This window comes from Azolla caroliniana, unplaced genomic scaffold (assembly GCF_043228905.1).
Source record: "Azolla caroliniana isolate FFs.n. ecotype wild unplaced genomic scaffold, voAzoCaro1.0.p SCAF_17, whole genome shotgun sequence".
Taxonomy (NCBI): Eukaryota; Viridiplantae; Streptophyta; class Polypodiopsida; order Salviniales; family Salviniaceae; genus Azolla; species Azolla caroliniana.
In genome coordinates, this window is record NW_028230452.1 from 15,979,884 (window position 1) to 15,994,387 (window position 14,504).

The 14,504-nt window shown below is 40.4% G+C and overlaps 1 protein-coding gene across 1 annotated transcript; it reads right to left on the minus strand.

Moving 5' to 3' along the window:
• Positions 1–8,571: 8,571 nt before the first annotated feature.
• Positions 8,572–10,945, minus strand: LOC147853289 (3-ketoacyl-CoA synthase 10-like). The gene is made up of 2 exons (XM_087333056.1): positions 10,759–10,945; positions 8,572–10,565 (listed from the first exon to the last, which is right to left on the minus strand). Exon 2 carries the CDS (start codon positions 10,552–10,554, stop codon positions 8,980–8,982), a length of 1,575 nt encoding a protein of 524 aa, XP_087189182.1. The 5' UTR covers positions 10,555–10,565; positions 10,759–10,945; the 3' UTR covers positions 8,572–8,979.
• Positions 10,946–14,504: the final 3,559 nt, after the last annotated feature.

The following is a 14,504-nucleotide window of genomic DNA, read 5'->3' on the forward strand; positions in this document are numbered from 1 at the left end:
CAATTATTACGCAATCCCCAATATCTCAGAAATAGGAAAACAATCTCTATCTCTGATTTTGGGTCAACTTGTGTAAATTGTGCAAACACCCATTGTCTAGGTGTCAAATAACTCCGTGATAAAACTTGCCAAATTTGAGAAATGTAACTCCAAATTTGACAAGCAATTGGACATTGTATAAATCGATGAGTACTATCTTCTATCTGAACTGTGCAAAAGAAGCAGGTACCCGTTGCTAGTCCACGACGCTTTAAAGCTAATCCCAAAGGCAATCCTCCGATCAAAACTCTCCAAATGAATACCTTTGCAACAAGTGGCAATTTAGAATGCCAACTACGTTGTAAGATCTGCCACCACCCATGATCAGATTTGTGTATTTTCTATTCTTCTTCAACCTTCGATGATAACCATCCAAGAGACTCAACGGAACAATGATACAAAAGATTAGTAATCACTTGTAACAATGGTGTTTGACCCCTTAAACTCCAATCAATCCACGGTTGTTCTCCTGTTTGTAGAGTTAAGGGACCTTGCATCAATGCAATATTCTGTAGTTGTTGCCAAATAAACCCATAATTAGGCGGGATGCGTAATAATAGTCGTGCTTCAGTAAACTCCAAAATTCTTTGAGATGGAACCTCAACTATATCTCCCACCTCTTTGACCCCCAAATGAAACAAACAATTAAATTGAGAACACAATCTCTCCTTTCCTAGCCAACATAATAACCGAGAAGACACAAGTAACTCTTTTTGCAAAGATTTACAATGCTCTCTACTAGATGATGGTTTCCATACACATAACAAGAGTGCTTCTTGCCATGAGGTAACTAAGTGTTGAACACATGAAGAATCCGGAATCCTAAGTGAAATACATCCATTGCCACCATGAAGCCTTAATCGTTGTCCTCCCATGTGTTAAACCCTTGTTCTCAATGAAATATCGAACAATAGATATCCATGGTTGTGAGTTTGAACACATGTCTTGTAATAATGAAAATCTACGAGCCATCATATGCATAGATAAGTTCAATATTCCAACCCCCCCCCCAATCGCTTAGGGGTTGCTAGATGATTCCAAGCAATCCATGTGATTCCCATCTTATCCCTCTTCTTCCACAACAAATATCGAAGAGGTTGCAAAACAGAATTCAACGCCTTCTTTGTCCATGGCAATAATGGCAAGTAATATAATATCATGGGTTCCATAATACATTGTACAACCTTCAAGCGAACATGAAATGGCCAAGATTGTGACTTCCAATACATGAACTTATCCTTCAACTTACTAGACATCCATTCAATCAATTGACCATTTGTAACATTCATTCCTAATGGATAGCCCAAGTGTCAAAAAATAGAGTCTTTCTTCACCACGGATCCTTGCCATCCTAAACATTCCAAATCCCTTTCAGTGCATGATATGAGACTAGACTTCCTCCAATTAATATGTAATCCAGAAGCCAATGCAAACTGATTCCATACAAGCATCCCCTTCTCAAGATTCTCCCGTGAGGCTTGTAAAAACATGAAAGAATCATCCGCCAAAGCTCGTGCTACTATTTGCCCTCCGGACGGAAGGTGTAAACCCACAATGTCACCATTTATTGCAAGTCTTGATAACATCACTAACAAAGGATGAGTAACAATAGCAAACAACAATGGGCTAAGAGGGCATCCTTGACGAACGGATCTTGTGAGGGCAATATCTGATGTAACTCCCCCATTAAGCATTACTCGAGACACTGCATCTTGTCCTAATAAAAATATGAGGCGAGACATACGAGGTCCAAAGCCCATTGTATGCATTAACCCATAAACAAAAGACCAATTAACATGATCATAAGCTTTCTCCAAATCTAATTGCACCATAATCAATTCTTGATGAGCATTCAACACATTATGCAATATATTTCTACCTACAATAAAAACATATTGGGCGGGGTGTATCAACTTTGGCAAATACTTTTGTAATCTATTTGCCAAGACCTTCGTAAATATCTTGTACAACCCCCCCATCAAAGAAATAGGTCTCCATTGATGAAATGACTCAGGAGATGCCACCTTTGGAACTAGTTTAATTAGACCAAGTTTCCAAGCTTGAGGCATACAACCAGAATCCCAAGACTGTTGAAACATCAAAGTCAAGGGCCCCTTTAAAATGTTGGAATATCTCTTAAAAACTTCATTTGTCAAGCCATCCCCACCAGGGCTCTTACGACTAGGAAGATGCCTTTAAACTACATCCACCTCATCCTCAGTGAAATCCGCATCCAATTCATGACTAATGAGATCATGCACAATACATCCAACCACATCATAAAACTCATGACGTGCTCTACTCACCTCATTTGTCATTAACAATTGTGGACCAATCAACTCCTTAAAGTAATGAAGACATATGTCAATTATTGTTGTAGGATCCACTATCAATTCATCCCCTTGCTTCACATGTACCACATTAGATCGAGCATAAGTAGGATGTAATGCTTGGAAAAACAAATGAGATTGACATTGATTATCAATGAGTCCTTCCCTGAGTTGTCGCATCTTAGCATAACGATAACTTTGGCATTGCAAATGAGAAATAATAACATGCAATTGACTCTGAATATCCAAAAGCTCCTCATCTAATGGTGTATGTATCAATAATGCATTACACCTAGAGAGAACTTGTGAGAATTGTCGAATAAGACCTCTTCTTCGTTGAGCATTGGTTACTCCATACATATAATGAATGATGTTAATGTTTCGTAATGTGATATCCCATGCTTTAACTCCTTTAAGATTCACTTGTTGAGAAAAATTTACCAAATTTTGCTTCATGAGAGAATCAAAGTGAGGTTGAAGCAAAAGAGAAGAGTTAAAGCGTAGTGGAGGATTTCCAAGTAAAGATTTATACATGTCAATTGCATGATTACACACCTCCAAGTAAATAGGAAAGTGATCTGAAGTTCCAACATCTTGTAGAACGTTCATACGAAGTGATGTCGGTAAAAAAGAATCATCATGCATCACATACATTCTATCTAACTGACTCCATGTTTGTCTATGTTGAGCAAATTGGAAGGTAAAACCTGGATCATTCCCTTGCAACCATGTCCAAACATCCAACTTCAGAACCTCCATAGCCAATGAGTCCCAAGCAAGTTGCTCAGGATCATCCATGATTGAATGTTCAGACGTGGATTGAAATGCATCAACACACATGTTAAAATCGCCCATAAGTAATCTTGGACGTCCAATAGATAGGGTTTGAAGAAGTGAAGCCCATAATGCAATACGTTGAGTGGCTTGGTTAGGGTCATAAATCCCAACCACCCACACAACCTTGCCAAAAAAAGTGATTTCTAGAACCAAAAACCGACCATAAGGATCATTATGCACCATTTGAGGATAATACTTGTCCCTCACAATTAATACCACACCTGAATAATGATTATTAAGATGTCCTGCATAAAATGATGAATATCCACACAAATGCATTGTGGATCCTGCTAACTCATGACACTTATGCTCAACTACACATACTACATCCCATTCTCTACTTAACAAAGTTTCCCATAGTATATACTTCTTATGAGGAGAACATGCCCCTCTCACATTCCATGTTACCACTTTCATTCGATAAACAATGTTATGGGAGCACTTGCTCCTTTAGAGCAACCGATGTCATGAAACTAGTCAAAGCATGCTCCAATGCTACATATGGATTTTCATGCACATCCTTAGGGTTGTCTATCAAAATCTTTTTTTTAGGTCCTCCCGCTTGACGAAAACCTCGAGAATTCGATGAATTTACAACTCGTCCCAATGAATCAAATTGAAGGTGAAAGGGTAATCCCTTATCCCTAGATTGTCATTGCCAAAGAACTTTTCGAGGGCCCTCCCTAGTTCCCGAATTACCTTGCCAAGTAGTCACATGTGTAGTGGGCAAGCTACTACGCTGCATATTCATTGATTTCCCTTTCGACTTGCCCTTAACCTCATGCCAATCTTTGTCAACAACATCACTACTAGCTCTATCCAACGGTTTTTTCCCCTTATCTTTAACCATTAAACTTTGTTTTTCCATATCCATAGATTCAATTCCCTTATTCTTAGGGCCCAAACCTTGAAGTGAGACCTCTTTATAACCTGCTCTAGGTGATGTTCCTTCATCCACAAAATCTGACACACCAACATCTCTCCCAACTCCTTCCTTATCGTTCCCTTCAATATGAACCTTTATAGTTGAAGGACAATGACCGTGGCATTCCGCCATAAAGTGACCCCATTCACCACATCCAAAACAATGACCTGCAAATGTCTCCCACTTCAGTTTAAAACAAAGACTTCTCATACCATGAGCATTCATACGCACCCATCTTGGCCTCTTCTTACTTGTATCCAATAACACACAAAATATGCACTTATTTGTAGCATTTGCATGTGGAGATATCAACACTTTACCCATTTGACTCATCAACTCTGGTAAAAGTGGCCATAAAAAAGCATGCTTACAATCCACTGTAACCCAAACAGGACATTCTTGTTTTAACAAAGCGTGATAGTCCACTACGGGGGACCATTGCATAACGTGCACAAATCGTTTATCAAAAAACACAAGAACTTTACCCAACAATGCACTTCGATGCTCCGATGAACGAAATACTACATCATAAAACCCTCGTGGTTCCGCATATATATTTTCAACACAATTTGGTGACACGATTGTGTTCAACCATTGTTTAATCCAATTAACATATGGGAGCTTGCCGATAAAAAATAATATAACAGCACGATCATAGAATACATCAAATGATTGCAAAACTGCCTTAGCATCAACTTCCACATCATGCACATCCTCTTCAATGCATTCTTTCGTTGCATTTTCATTTTCTTCCACAATATCCGACAATAAGGTATTGGCAATTCCCCATAAATTATCCCAATTACAGTGATCCTTGTCAACTTCATCTACATGTATTATTTCGGAATATGTTAATTTTTTCTCATTAATTTCTTCAATTCCCATAAACCTCTTAAAGCTTCCAATGTCTTCCCTTTCACGATTACATTCAACCATCACATTACTCTTTTTTGGATCGATTGTTTCCATATCAATATCCCCCACAATTTGTGAGGAATTCATGTTTATGTCCATCATTATATCGATCCGAGATAAAAAACAATTTTCCATGAACAAGAGAGAAAATTAGAACTCACCCGGTTGAAGAGGTTGAAGATTTTGAAAGCAATCGAAGACCCACAATGAGTTTTGAGTATGTGGATGTCGACAACACAAGATTCCTTATTGTGGTCGCTACTTCTCGTACAAACCGCCAAATTCAACTTACTATATCTCGTTGTGAAGATCTACACTCTTGCGTTTTTTCCTCCCTCTCTCTCTCTCTCTCATCGCGGAACGGGGAAACCGTACACATCGATGCATGTTAGAGCCCATCCTGTTATCTGTCATTCAAACCATTGCTTCAATGTGACTTAGTTCACATGCATTGCGATGTGAGACGGGGCATTGGGGCACAAGTGATGAGAGGGGCCAGCTATGCACCCTTTGCCCTAAACAAGTTCAAGAATCTGAGTATCACACTTTGATACAATGCTCTACTTTTGATCATATTCAACCATGCTTTCGACATCTATTCGACCAAGCCCAATCCTTGCACGAATTTCTCTCACAACCACAATGTGCACTCTCGATTGCAACATTCATTGGTAAAGTTCTTCAACATCGAGAATCATCACTCACTTTCACGCGTATCACGTGAAATGTAATATTTTTTGTCTCATAGGTCATATTTGACCTCCGAAGACGATAATATAATCTCTCTCTCTCTCTCTCTCTCTCTCTCTCTCACACACACACACACACACACAAACACATATTGCTTCTTCTTGTTTGCAAAAAAATGTATATTTTGTAGGTCATTAGTAATTACACAGTATATATCCCCAAAAGGTCCCTCAAAACATTTTATATGATCAAGTTACAACCATCAATTAATCCTTGATGCCTAGAAGCTCGAGGATCACTTAGTTTCCTCTTTTTTTGTTCCACCATACATCCTAATTTTCAGATCCTTTTTAATCATCATACATTTCTTTTTGTTCCAAAACTTCTACATCCTAATTTTCAACTACATTCCCTTTATTTACAACATTCTTCGAAAAGGGCACAAACATTTGGAGTACTAGGCATTTCCACTAACATGGTTATGTTTGGAAACATAACCAATTATCTCCGTTGGATAATATAAACCTATAGAAACCATAAAGGCAAGACAAATGTCTACCCCGATGTTCTATTCTAAAAATAACTTCAAAAGTCCCCACCGTAGCATTAATCAAATGTTGAACCCAATCAACCCTTTGGTATTTTTTCGGTACAAAAAAAGAAAAAGAAATAATATCTTTGTCATAAGTCATTGAGAAGGCTTTCGGAATATCCTCATTCTTTCCACGACATCTCCATCTCAAATCCCCACCAAGAAGGGTGAGTTCATATGTGCTTACATTATTTCATCTAAAGATTTTTTTATTACAAAATATTACTAGGAACCCCTATTCTTAGGGAAACGTCACATGCAAGATAGTATTTTTATTTGGTGTCATGATTAATAGGACACATTGAAGCACCATAATAGGACCATAAATTATCTCATGGTAAGTTGCACCGTAATATTCTACACACAAGGATAAAGTGTAAGGGTTAATCGAGAATGTAAAGAAAGGATGATTACTTTTAATCCTAGGAATTAAGACAACCCATAAGGGCCAAGTGTGAACTTGACAAGGGGCCTTAGGTCTAGCAATAAGCATGAGGCCTAACTACCCTCATTAGTCGCATCATTTTGACTAATCAAGACTCGAGTCCTACTTAATCCCTACGCTCGAGGGAGGTCGGCACCCTTCTTTCTCTCTCTTTCTCTATCTATTTATCTTATATTTGCTTATTTCATGCTTACATTAAGATTAAGCTCTAAAAATAGAACACCTTCCATCTTCCTTAGATATTACTTTCTTTCAATCTACCATCAAACATTGAGCACATCTTCCTTACATGGAGCATATGAATGCTTATGACAATCCCCCACTACACCTTTGAAAGAGAAGAGTAACCTCGATAGCCGATTAACGTCGAACATTGCCCTATTTCTAGTCTACACTGTAGCACCAAGGCCATAAAATTAAGAGAAACCAAGTTTGACCCTCACCATCTCATAGATCGCAATCAGTTCCCCAAGGACGTTGAAAGTATATCTTTCTCCCACTCTCTATATAACAAGAACAAACTTGACCGAGTCTATACCATAGCAACAAAACCACAAAATTGAGAGAAACTTCATCTCATTGATCACAATGGATTTCCAAAGAGTACTAAAAAGATATATACATTTCCCCCACGTTGTTGCTGGTAGTAACAAACTTGACCAAGGAAAAATGGGACCAATTGAATTGGGACGAGTTGCAAGACAATTTTACTCTTCTAAGCTATAAACAATATAGTGTGCACTTCCTCAAAAAATGTTATTCGAAGCAGGCACACGACATATCCTTCGGTTACTTAGCGATGTTACTCTTTTAAGGTAACAGAAAGATGAATAGACCTACACCAACCTTTTCATACATACACACACAAACCAAAAATTGTTATTCGAAGAAGCTACACAACATATCCTTCAGTTACATAGCGATGTTACTCTTTTAAGGTGACAAAGAGATGAAGAGGCCTACAACAACCTTTTCATACAAACATACACAAAGCATTGGTGACAAATCTAGCCTATGTATGCATGTGTCTGATGAATGTCAGATGGAAAAAACTTTGCATATATGTAAGAATGAATGAATTTATATATGTATGAATGAATGAATGTATGTATTATTTACACACTATTGTAGACCTCAAAAGAATTTTAATATTTATGAGAGGGCCAAATAACTCAACACATACACAAACAAACAAACAAATTAATGAAGCAAACAGTCTTATGCAAGCAATTCAATGGCCTTTGTTAATGTGTAGACCACACTGTGCAATAAATTGAATGGCATGTGAAGAGGAAGGAAGCACTTATTCAATTGAATGGGGGGGTACATGTGAAGAAGAGAGAAGGAAGCCTTTTAGCAATTTAAGACCACCACAAAGTACAAAAGAGAGAAAAAAAAAAGATATAAAAACCCATTGAATGATTGATTGCCCCATATCATTAAAGGCATATGTGCCCAAAAACAAATTAATACTGAGAGACACAGAGAGAGAGAGAGGAACAGAGCATGTGACCTGTTTCTTGCAAGCTGCTTCACATTAGAAATTAATGCATCTGCATCAATTGGGAGGGGAAGAGAGGGAGCAGAGATTCATATAATTAATTATGTTTCATATTATTTTGGCTTTCAAATCAAATCCAGGCCTATCAAATTGCATAGATTGGTGGCCTATACATGATCATGATCATGGGGATGAAGATGAAGAAGATGGAAGGAACTCCATGTCTCTCTCATTACATGCAGAGTGGATTTTAGGTTAAGACAATCCTGTTTTTGCTTTTGGGCAAACATTTTAAAAAAAAACAATAATAACAAGGAACGTATAGTATGTAAGTAAAAAAACATTTAATAGGAAAGCAGCTAAGAAGGTATGGCTATGGAGATTAGAGAAAACCAGACTTTTAAAAACAAGAAACCTGCTGGGAAGAAGAAGCTGAAGAAACTCACAGAACCTACTTACTACATTGATTGATTAAGTAAAGCATAGTGTATTTCAGTAAAAATTTGATGAGAACTATGAACGAAATAGATATGGAAAGCTTGACAATTGGAGACATAGTAGTGTCCCCCATATCCATATCCATATCCATCACCATCACCATAGCTTTGGACTTAAATAAGCATAACCCTGTTTATGCTTGATCCGATCCGACATAAACAAATCACAAGCAGAGATGGATGAGCTACACTACAGCTGAAAATCCTTCTAATCTGATCCAATTCTTTGATAATCCGGAACCTCAACAGGATAATTGTCGATGCAGTCGAGCCATGGATTCTTCGCCTTCGGCTTCTTCACTGTCCTGACAGCTTTCCATACGGCACTGTTACACTTGAATCCTGAACCGAACGCGATCTGCCATATCCGATCGCCTCTCTTCACCTTGCCTTTGGCTTCGAGGTACGCGAGCTCATACCAGATGGAGCTACTGGAAGTGTTCCCGAACCGGTGCAGTGTCATCTTGGAGGCCTCGAGGTGCTTGTCACTCAGGTCCAGATTCTTCTGCATCTCCTCCAGGACCCAGCGGCCGCCTGTGTGTATGCAGAAATGCTCGAATGCGAGCTTGAAATCGGGGATGTAAGGCTTCATGTCTTTCTTCAGGACCTTCTTGCAGAAGAGAGTGGCCAGGAAGAGGAGGTGCTCAGACAGAGGCAAGACCAGGGGCCCGAGAGTGGTGATGTTAGTTTTAATGGCGTCTCCTGCTACTTCAACAAGATCGGTGGAGAGAGACAGGCCTTTCTTCATGTTCTCGTCTTCTTCTTGGTAGATGGACCTGAAGCTTCTGTCGTCTGCGCCTTTGTGAGTTCTGACGATATGGCTTAACTGATACTTAGCGCGGCGCCTGTCTTTGGATCTGTTGGACAGAAGGATCGCAGCTCCGCCGAGCCTGAAGAAGCAGTTGGGGAGGAGCATGGATTTCTTGTTGCCTGTGTAGAAGGAGGAGGTTATGTTCTCTGTGCTCACCACCACTGCGTAGGTGCTCCCTGAAGCTTGGAGCATGTCGTTGGCCAGATCTAAGGCGATCACGCCTGCACTGCACCCCATCCCCCCTATGTTGAAGCTCAGAATGTTCCCCCTCATCTTGTAGTGATTGATCACCATCGCCGACAGCGATGGCGTCGGATTGAACAGTCCACAGTTCACCACCAGTACCCCTACATCCTTCGGCCTCACCTTCGTCTTCTCCAACAGCTCGTCTATGGCCGCGAACATCACCATCTCTGCTTCCCCTCGAGCTTCCTTCATCGTGGCTATGGGAGGATTCGCCAAGACCGCAGGCGGTAGGTACGTCTCCTCCCCCATCCCGGACCTCTCCATCGCCTTCCCTTGAAACTCCAGGCTCGCCTCGCTGAACTTTCCTGTGCTCCTGATATGCTCCATGAAAGCTTGGCGGGAGAGCTTCAGATTCTCGGGCGGCTTGTAGCAGGCGAAGTCGATGAGGTACACGGCCCTCGGCCGAGACATGAAGTGCAGGGTTGCGATGAAGACGATGGCCCCAGAGCACGCCAATATGCTGAACAGATCGAACTCGAAGTCCCGCCATAGCTGCCAGAAGTCTTGCTTGGAGAGAGCGCCGAGCTCGGCACTGAAGGCTACCAGGAGAGCAGGAATGGTGAAGAGGTAGAAGCCATGGCTGATGAGGTAATGGTAGCCGAGCTTCACGTATTTTAGGTTAACGGACTGCAGGAAGTCCGGCAGGCGGCGGCGAACCCTAACGGAGAAGCTCATGGAGCCGTTGGGGACGATCTCCGTGGAGAGAAGGGATTGCTCCTTCACCATGGCTAGGAAAGCTTGAAGAACAGACGCAGAAGGAAGAACGAATCAAAACAAACAAACAAAAAAACCCGGAAGCAGAAGAAAAAACGAACGAACGAGCGATCCAGCGATCGATCGATCGATCGATGGAAACAGAACGAAACGAAAAGCTTGGGAGCAGGAGGAAAGAGAGAGAGAGAGAGAGAGAGAGAGAGAGAGAGATTTTACCTGCAGAAGAAGGGATGCTATGGTCTGAGAAGGGATGTTACAGAGAGAAGAGATCTGCGGGGAAGGAGAAACTAGGCGAGAGAATAATTTTGGCGCCGAGTGAGCAGGGTCTGGCGATGGCGGTGTTTCCTGTTCCGTTTGTGAGCTCAGAGCGCGCGCTAGGGTTAGGGTTAGGGTTAGGGTTTGGATTAGGGTTAGGGTTAGGGTTAGGGTTGGTGGCGGAGTGGCGGAGGCGATGTGACATATATAGTAGGCGAGAGGGGGGGAGCATTAAATGAGGATCGCTGGAATGGTAGAGAGAGGAGAGAGAAAATAGAGTGAGAGGAGAGAGAAACTGGAGAGTGAGAGAGAGAGAAACTGGAGAGTGAGAGGAGAGAGAAACTAGAGAGTGAGAGGAGAGAGAAACTAGAGAGAGGAGAGGAGAGGAGAGAGAAACTAGAGAGGTGCTTCTTTCTTCTTTCTTCTTCTTTTAGTTAAAGCTTCACCTAACTCTGGTTAGTGTCTTGGTATATATGTATGTATATTTTTTTTCTCCATATACGTATGCGTATGTATGTATGTATTATGTAGGACCCGTAGACCGTATGCCAACCGTATACATACATACCCACCAACGTATGTCTCCTGTAATTCGCGCCATAAATGCGGCGTCAGCAGGTTTTTTTTTGGGGGCCTCACCTACCCACCTCCCCCCCCCCCCCCATTCACATGCCTTTTTCCTTCTTCTTTCTTTCTTCTTCTCTTTTTCTTAATGCCACCTTAACCCTAACCCTAAACCCTAGCCCTAACTCTAGTCCTAACCCTAACCCTACTCCTAACTCTAACTATAAGTTCTAACTCTAACCTTGCCCTAACCCTAACCCAAGTCACTCACATCTTCATGACCCTCGTTTGCTAGGCTCGTTAGTTCATCTTGCTCCCCCCCTCTCCGTCCCGCCCAATGCCCAGTGGCTCTCTCATCCCATGCCACACTTCCGAACACACTCGTCATTTTCTTCGATAAGCGTTACACATCTCGTTATTGTATTGTATACCCATCTCTCTCTCTTAGGGGTCAAATTTGGCCTTTGATGGGCCAAATGAGCCAGATTTGGCCTTTGAAGTCAGATTAATGTATCTTTCTTTCTCTCGACGACAAGACAACACTTATGATGTGCCCTCTTGTTTGGTCTTATAAGTTATTATTTAAGCCGATCTGGCCTCTTAGAAGGTGTTGATATCTCTTTCTTTCTTTCTTTCTTTCTCTTCATCCCGATCGACGCCCTCATTTCTGTACGCTTCTTAACGTCTCGGGACACACTGGCGACCACCATGCTAGGACCCCCCACGAGGCAACAAAAAAAGAGAAAGAGAAGTCCCATGGCTCGCATGATACTGACTCCATTCTCGACAATGCCTGCCTTTTCTATTTTTCTTGTCGCTTTCATCTTACCGAACTGTACTTCTTTGGCTTTCTCCTCTCGTTGCAAATTGTGTACCTCGTTTTCTTCGTAATCTTGGGTAGTTCCCTTCCTCACCCTCCCGAAACAAACCAGACCAAACAAAAGAAAACATAAAGACTTGTCCCAACTCAACATGTTGAAAGCACACATTGTCCACCCCACCATTTCTTTTTTGCAAGCAACAATTTAGTGTTGACCTAGTCATCGATTTGAAGTTTTAATATGCACATTATTCATGCCTTCGCGCTCATTGTACATGCCCCTCGAAGTTGACTCTTGAATCTCTGCTAGAGATTGGAGTTGTGCGTCATCAAGTGATGGGGCAAAAAGGTTCATAAACTAAGGCACGTAAATTTTTGTGTGAACATGAAAGAAAACTAAAAAGTCGGTTTATCGTCACATTAAGTTTGGTATCAAAATCCAAATACCTCAAATTCTCAAATTTTGAGATTCATTGATGTCACTCGTTCATTTGCGTCACAAGGATGGAATATTTCCTTCACACAATGCATTCTAGCACATTGGACGTCTCCATAAACTAGGAATGCATTTTAATGAAGGCCATCACAGATGCATGTTCTAAAAGGAAGTCAACAAGTGATATGTTAATTAAATTCATCTTGATCTCTAACCAAACATGGATAGGTTGACAACGACAATCGATTTGCTTCAAGGAATATTCAAAGCCCGAAGATGACTTTTGATCGCAACTACATGTTGTTGGGGAATGAGAAGCTCGATGTTACTTACTATGCACTTTGGAAAGTTTGAGGTGATTCGTTATAATTCAGTGGAATTAGCCATACAGATTAGTAATCAATGGTTAAGATATAAGTAAGCAAATTGAGATGATTTGTAATTGGTTGGAAGATTCTTGGAAGCAACAAAGTATTGGTGAATTTCAAGTTGAATTAGAATTTATTAAAAGAATCAACAAACTCCATACGTAAGCTCGAGATGTTTCATAATTTTTTGGAACAATCATGAATATCGGAGGTAACAAAGTGTCAACAATGAATGCAATGGCCTTTGTATCATGAGTTTGATTGATAGGTAATTGTGCTTGATGTGTTTGTGTATGTGTGTACATTGCACAATGTTATCTCGTTGGCAACGACAAAATGTGAAATGCTCAACTTTGACCCTCCCACCCAATACGTACCTTTTTCATGTGGTGTCCACCACTACAATCATCAACAATAAAAAGTAACCATACGCTATGTGAACATTATCGCATTTGTTTTTAAGTTGAAATGCTCGGTACCACAACGTTCACTCTTTGGACAATATTATTTCATTAGAGACTATCATTGGTTTGTACAAGAGCCATCATAACCGACTTGAAATAAAGTCAACCATCTCAATGTGGATGTTTCTTATGTGTTATCCATGTTTGGTTGTTGTAGGTGTGTGTGTGTCTCGTGTAATGTAGGAGTTGGGCTCAAATTTGTGGTTCACAAGTTCCACAACATGCTCCTATTTCTTGGCGGACATGACATCAAATATGTAATCACAAAAGGTTTGGTACATCATTCGCATGTCATCTTGCATTCTTGATATTGCTCATTTTGTTGTCATGCAAGAGTTGGTTATTCTCAATTATCTCCTTGTATGATGACAAGTTGTTGTTATCATCATCTGCGAACATGCATTGTGACTTGGAGACGTGAATGAAGTTGTGTGTGCGTAATCATAATACATATAGGTCATGTGCAGTTGCACATCTGCTCAATTGAGTTTGTGAATGCTCAGAGCACCTAAGGTGTTTACATGACAACAAGGGAAAATCCAACGGGTAGAAATATTCTATACTGTCCTTGAACATCGAATTTCTAATGAGAATATAAATGTATTATGTACCCAAACAACAACACCTAATTTCTTTAAAAATAAATACAAAGTTTAGGTTCAACAATAATTTGGTGTTCATTAACTTTAATGTTACCCAATCTTTTGTTTTCATGTTTGATTTATGTATCTTATTTTTCGGATCGACACCACGTATCTATATCAATCGGCATTTCTATGCCTACCCACATATGGTGCAATTATTTCTCCCGTTTGAATACCCATGTAATGATTTCACTCATCAAGTTACTTGTACGTATCCCATTATGTCTCTCTCTCTCCCCCCTTCGTCTTCTCATGAGTTCCGTCACCTACATTGAATACGCATTTAAATTTTACTCCATTAGTCATTCGCCAATTTCACTTATGAAGAGATGTTTTCTACTTTCAGCATTTTTATTTGCTTCACCAAACTTCCAATGATTTTCATTAATTTGATGATCTCCCTCTCATCTA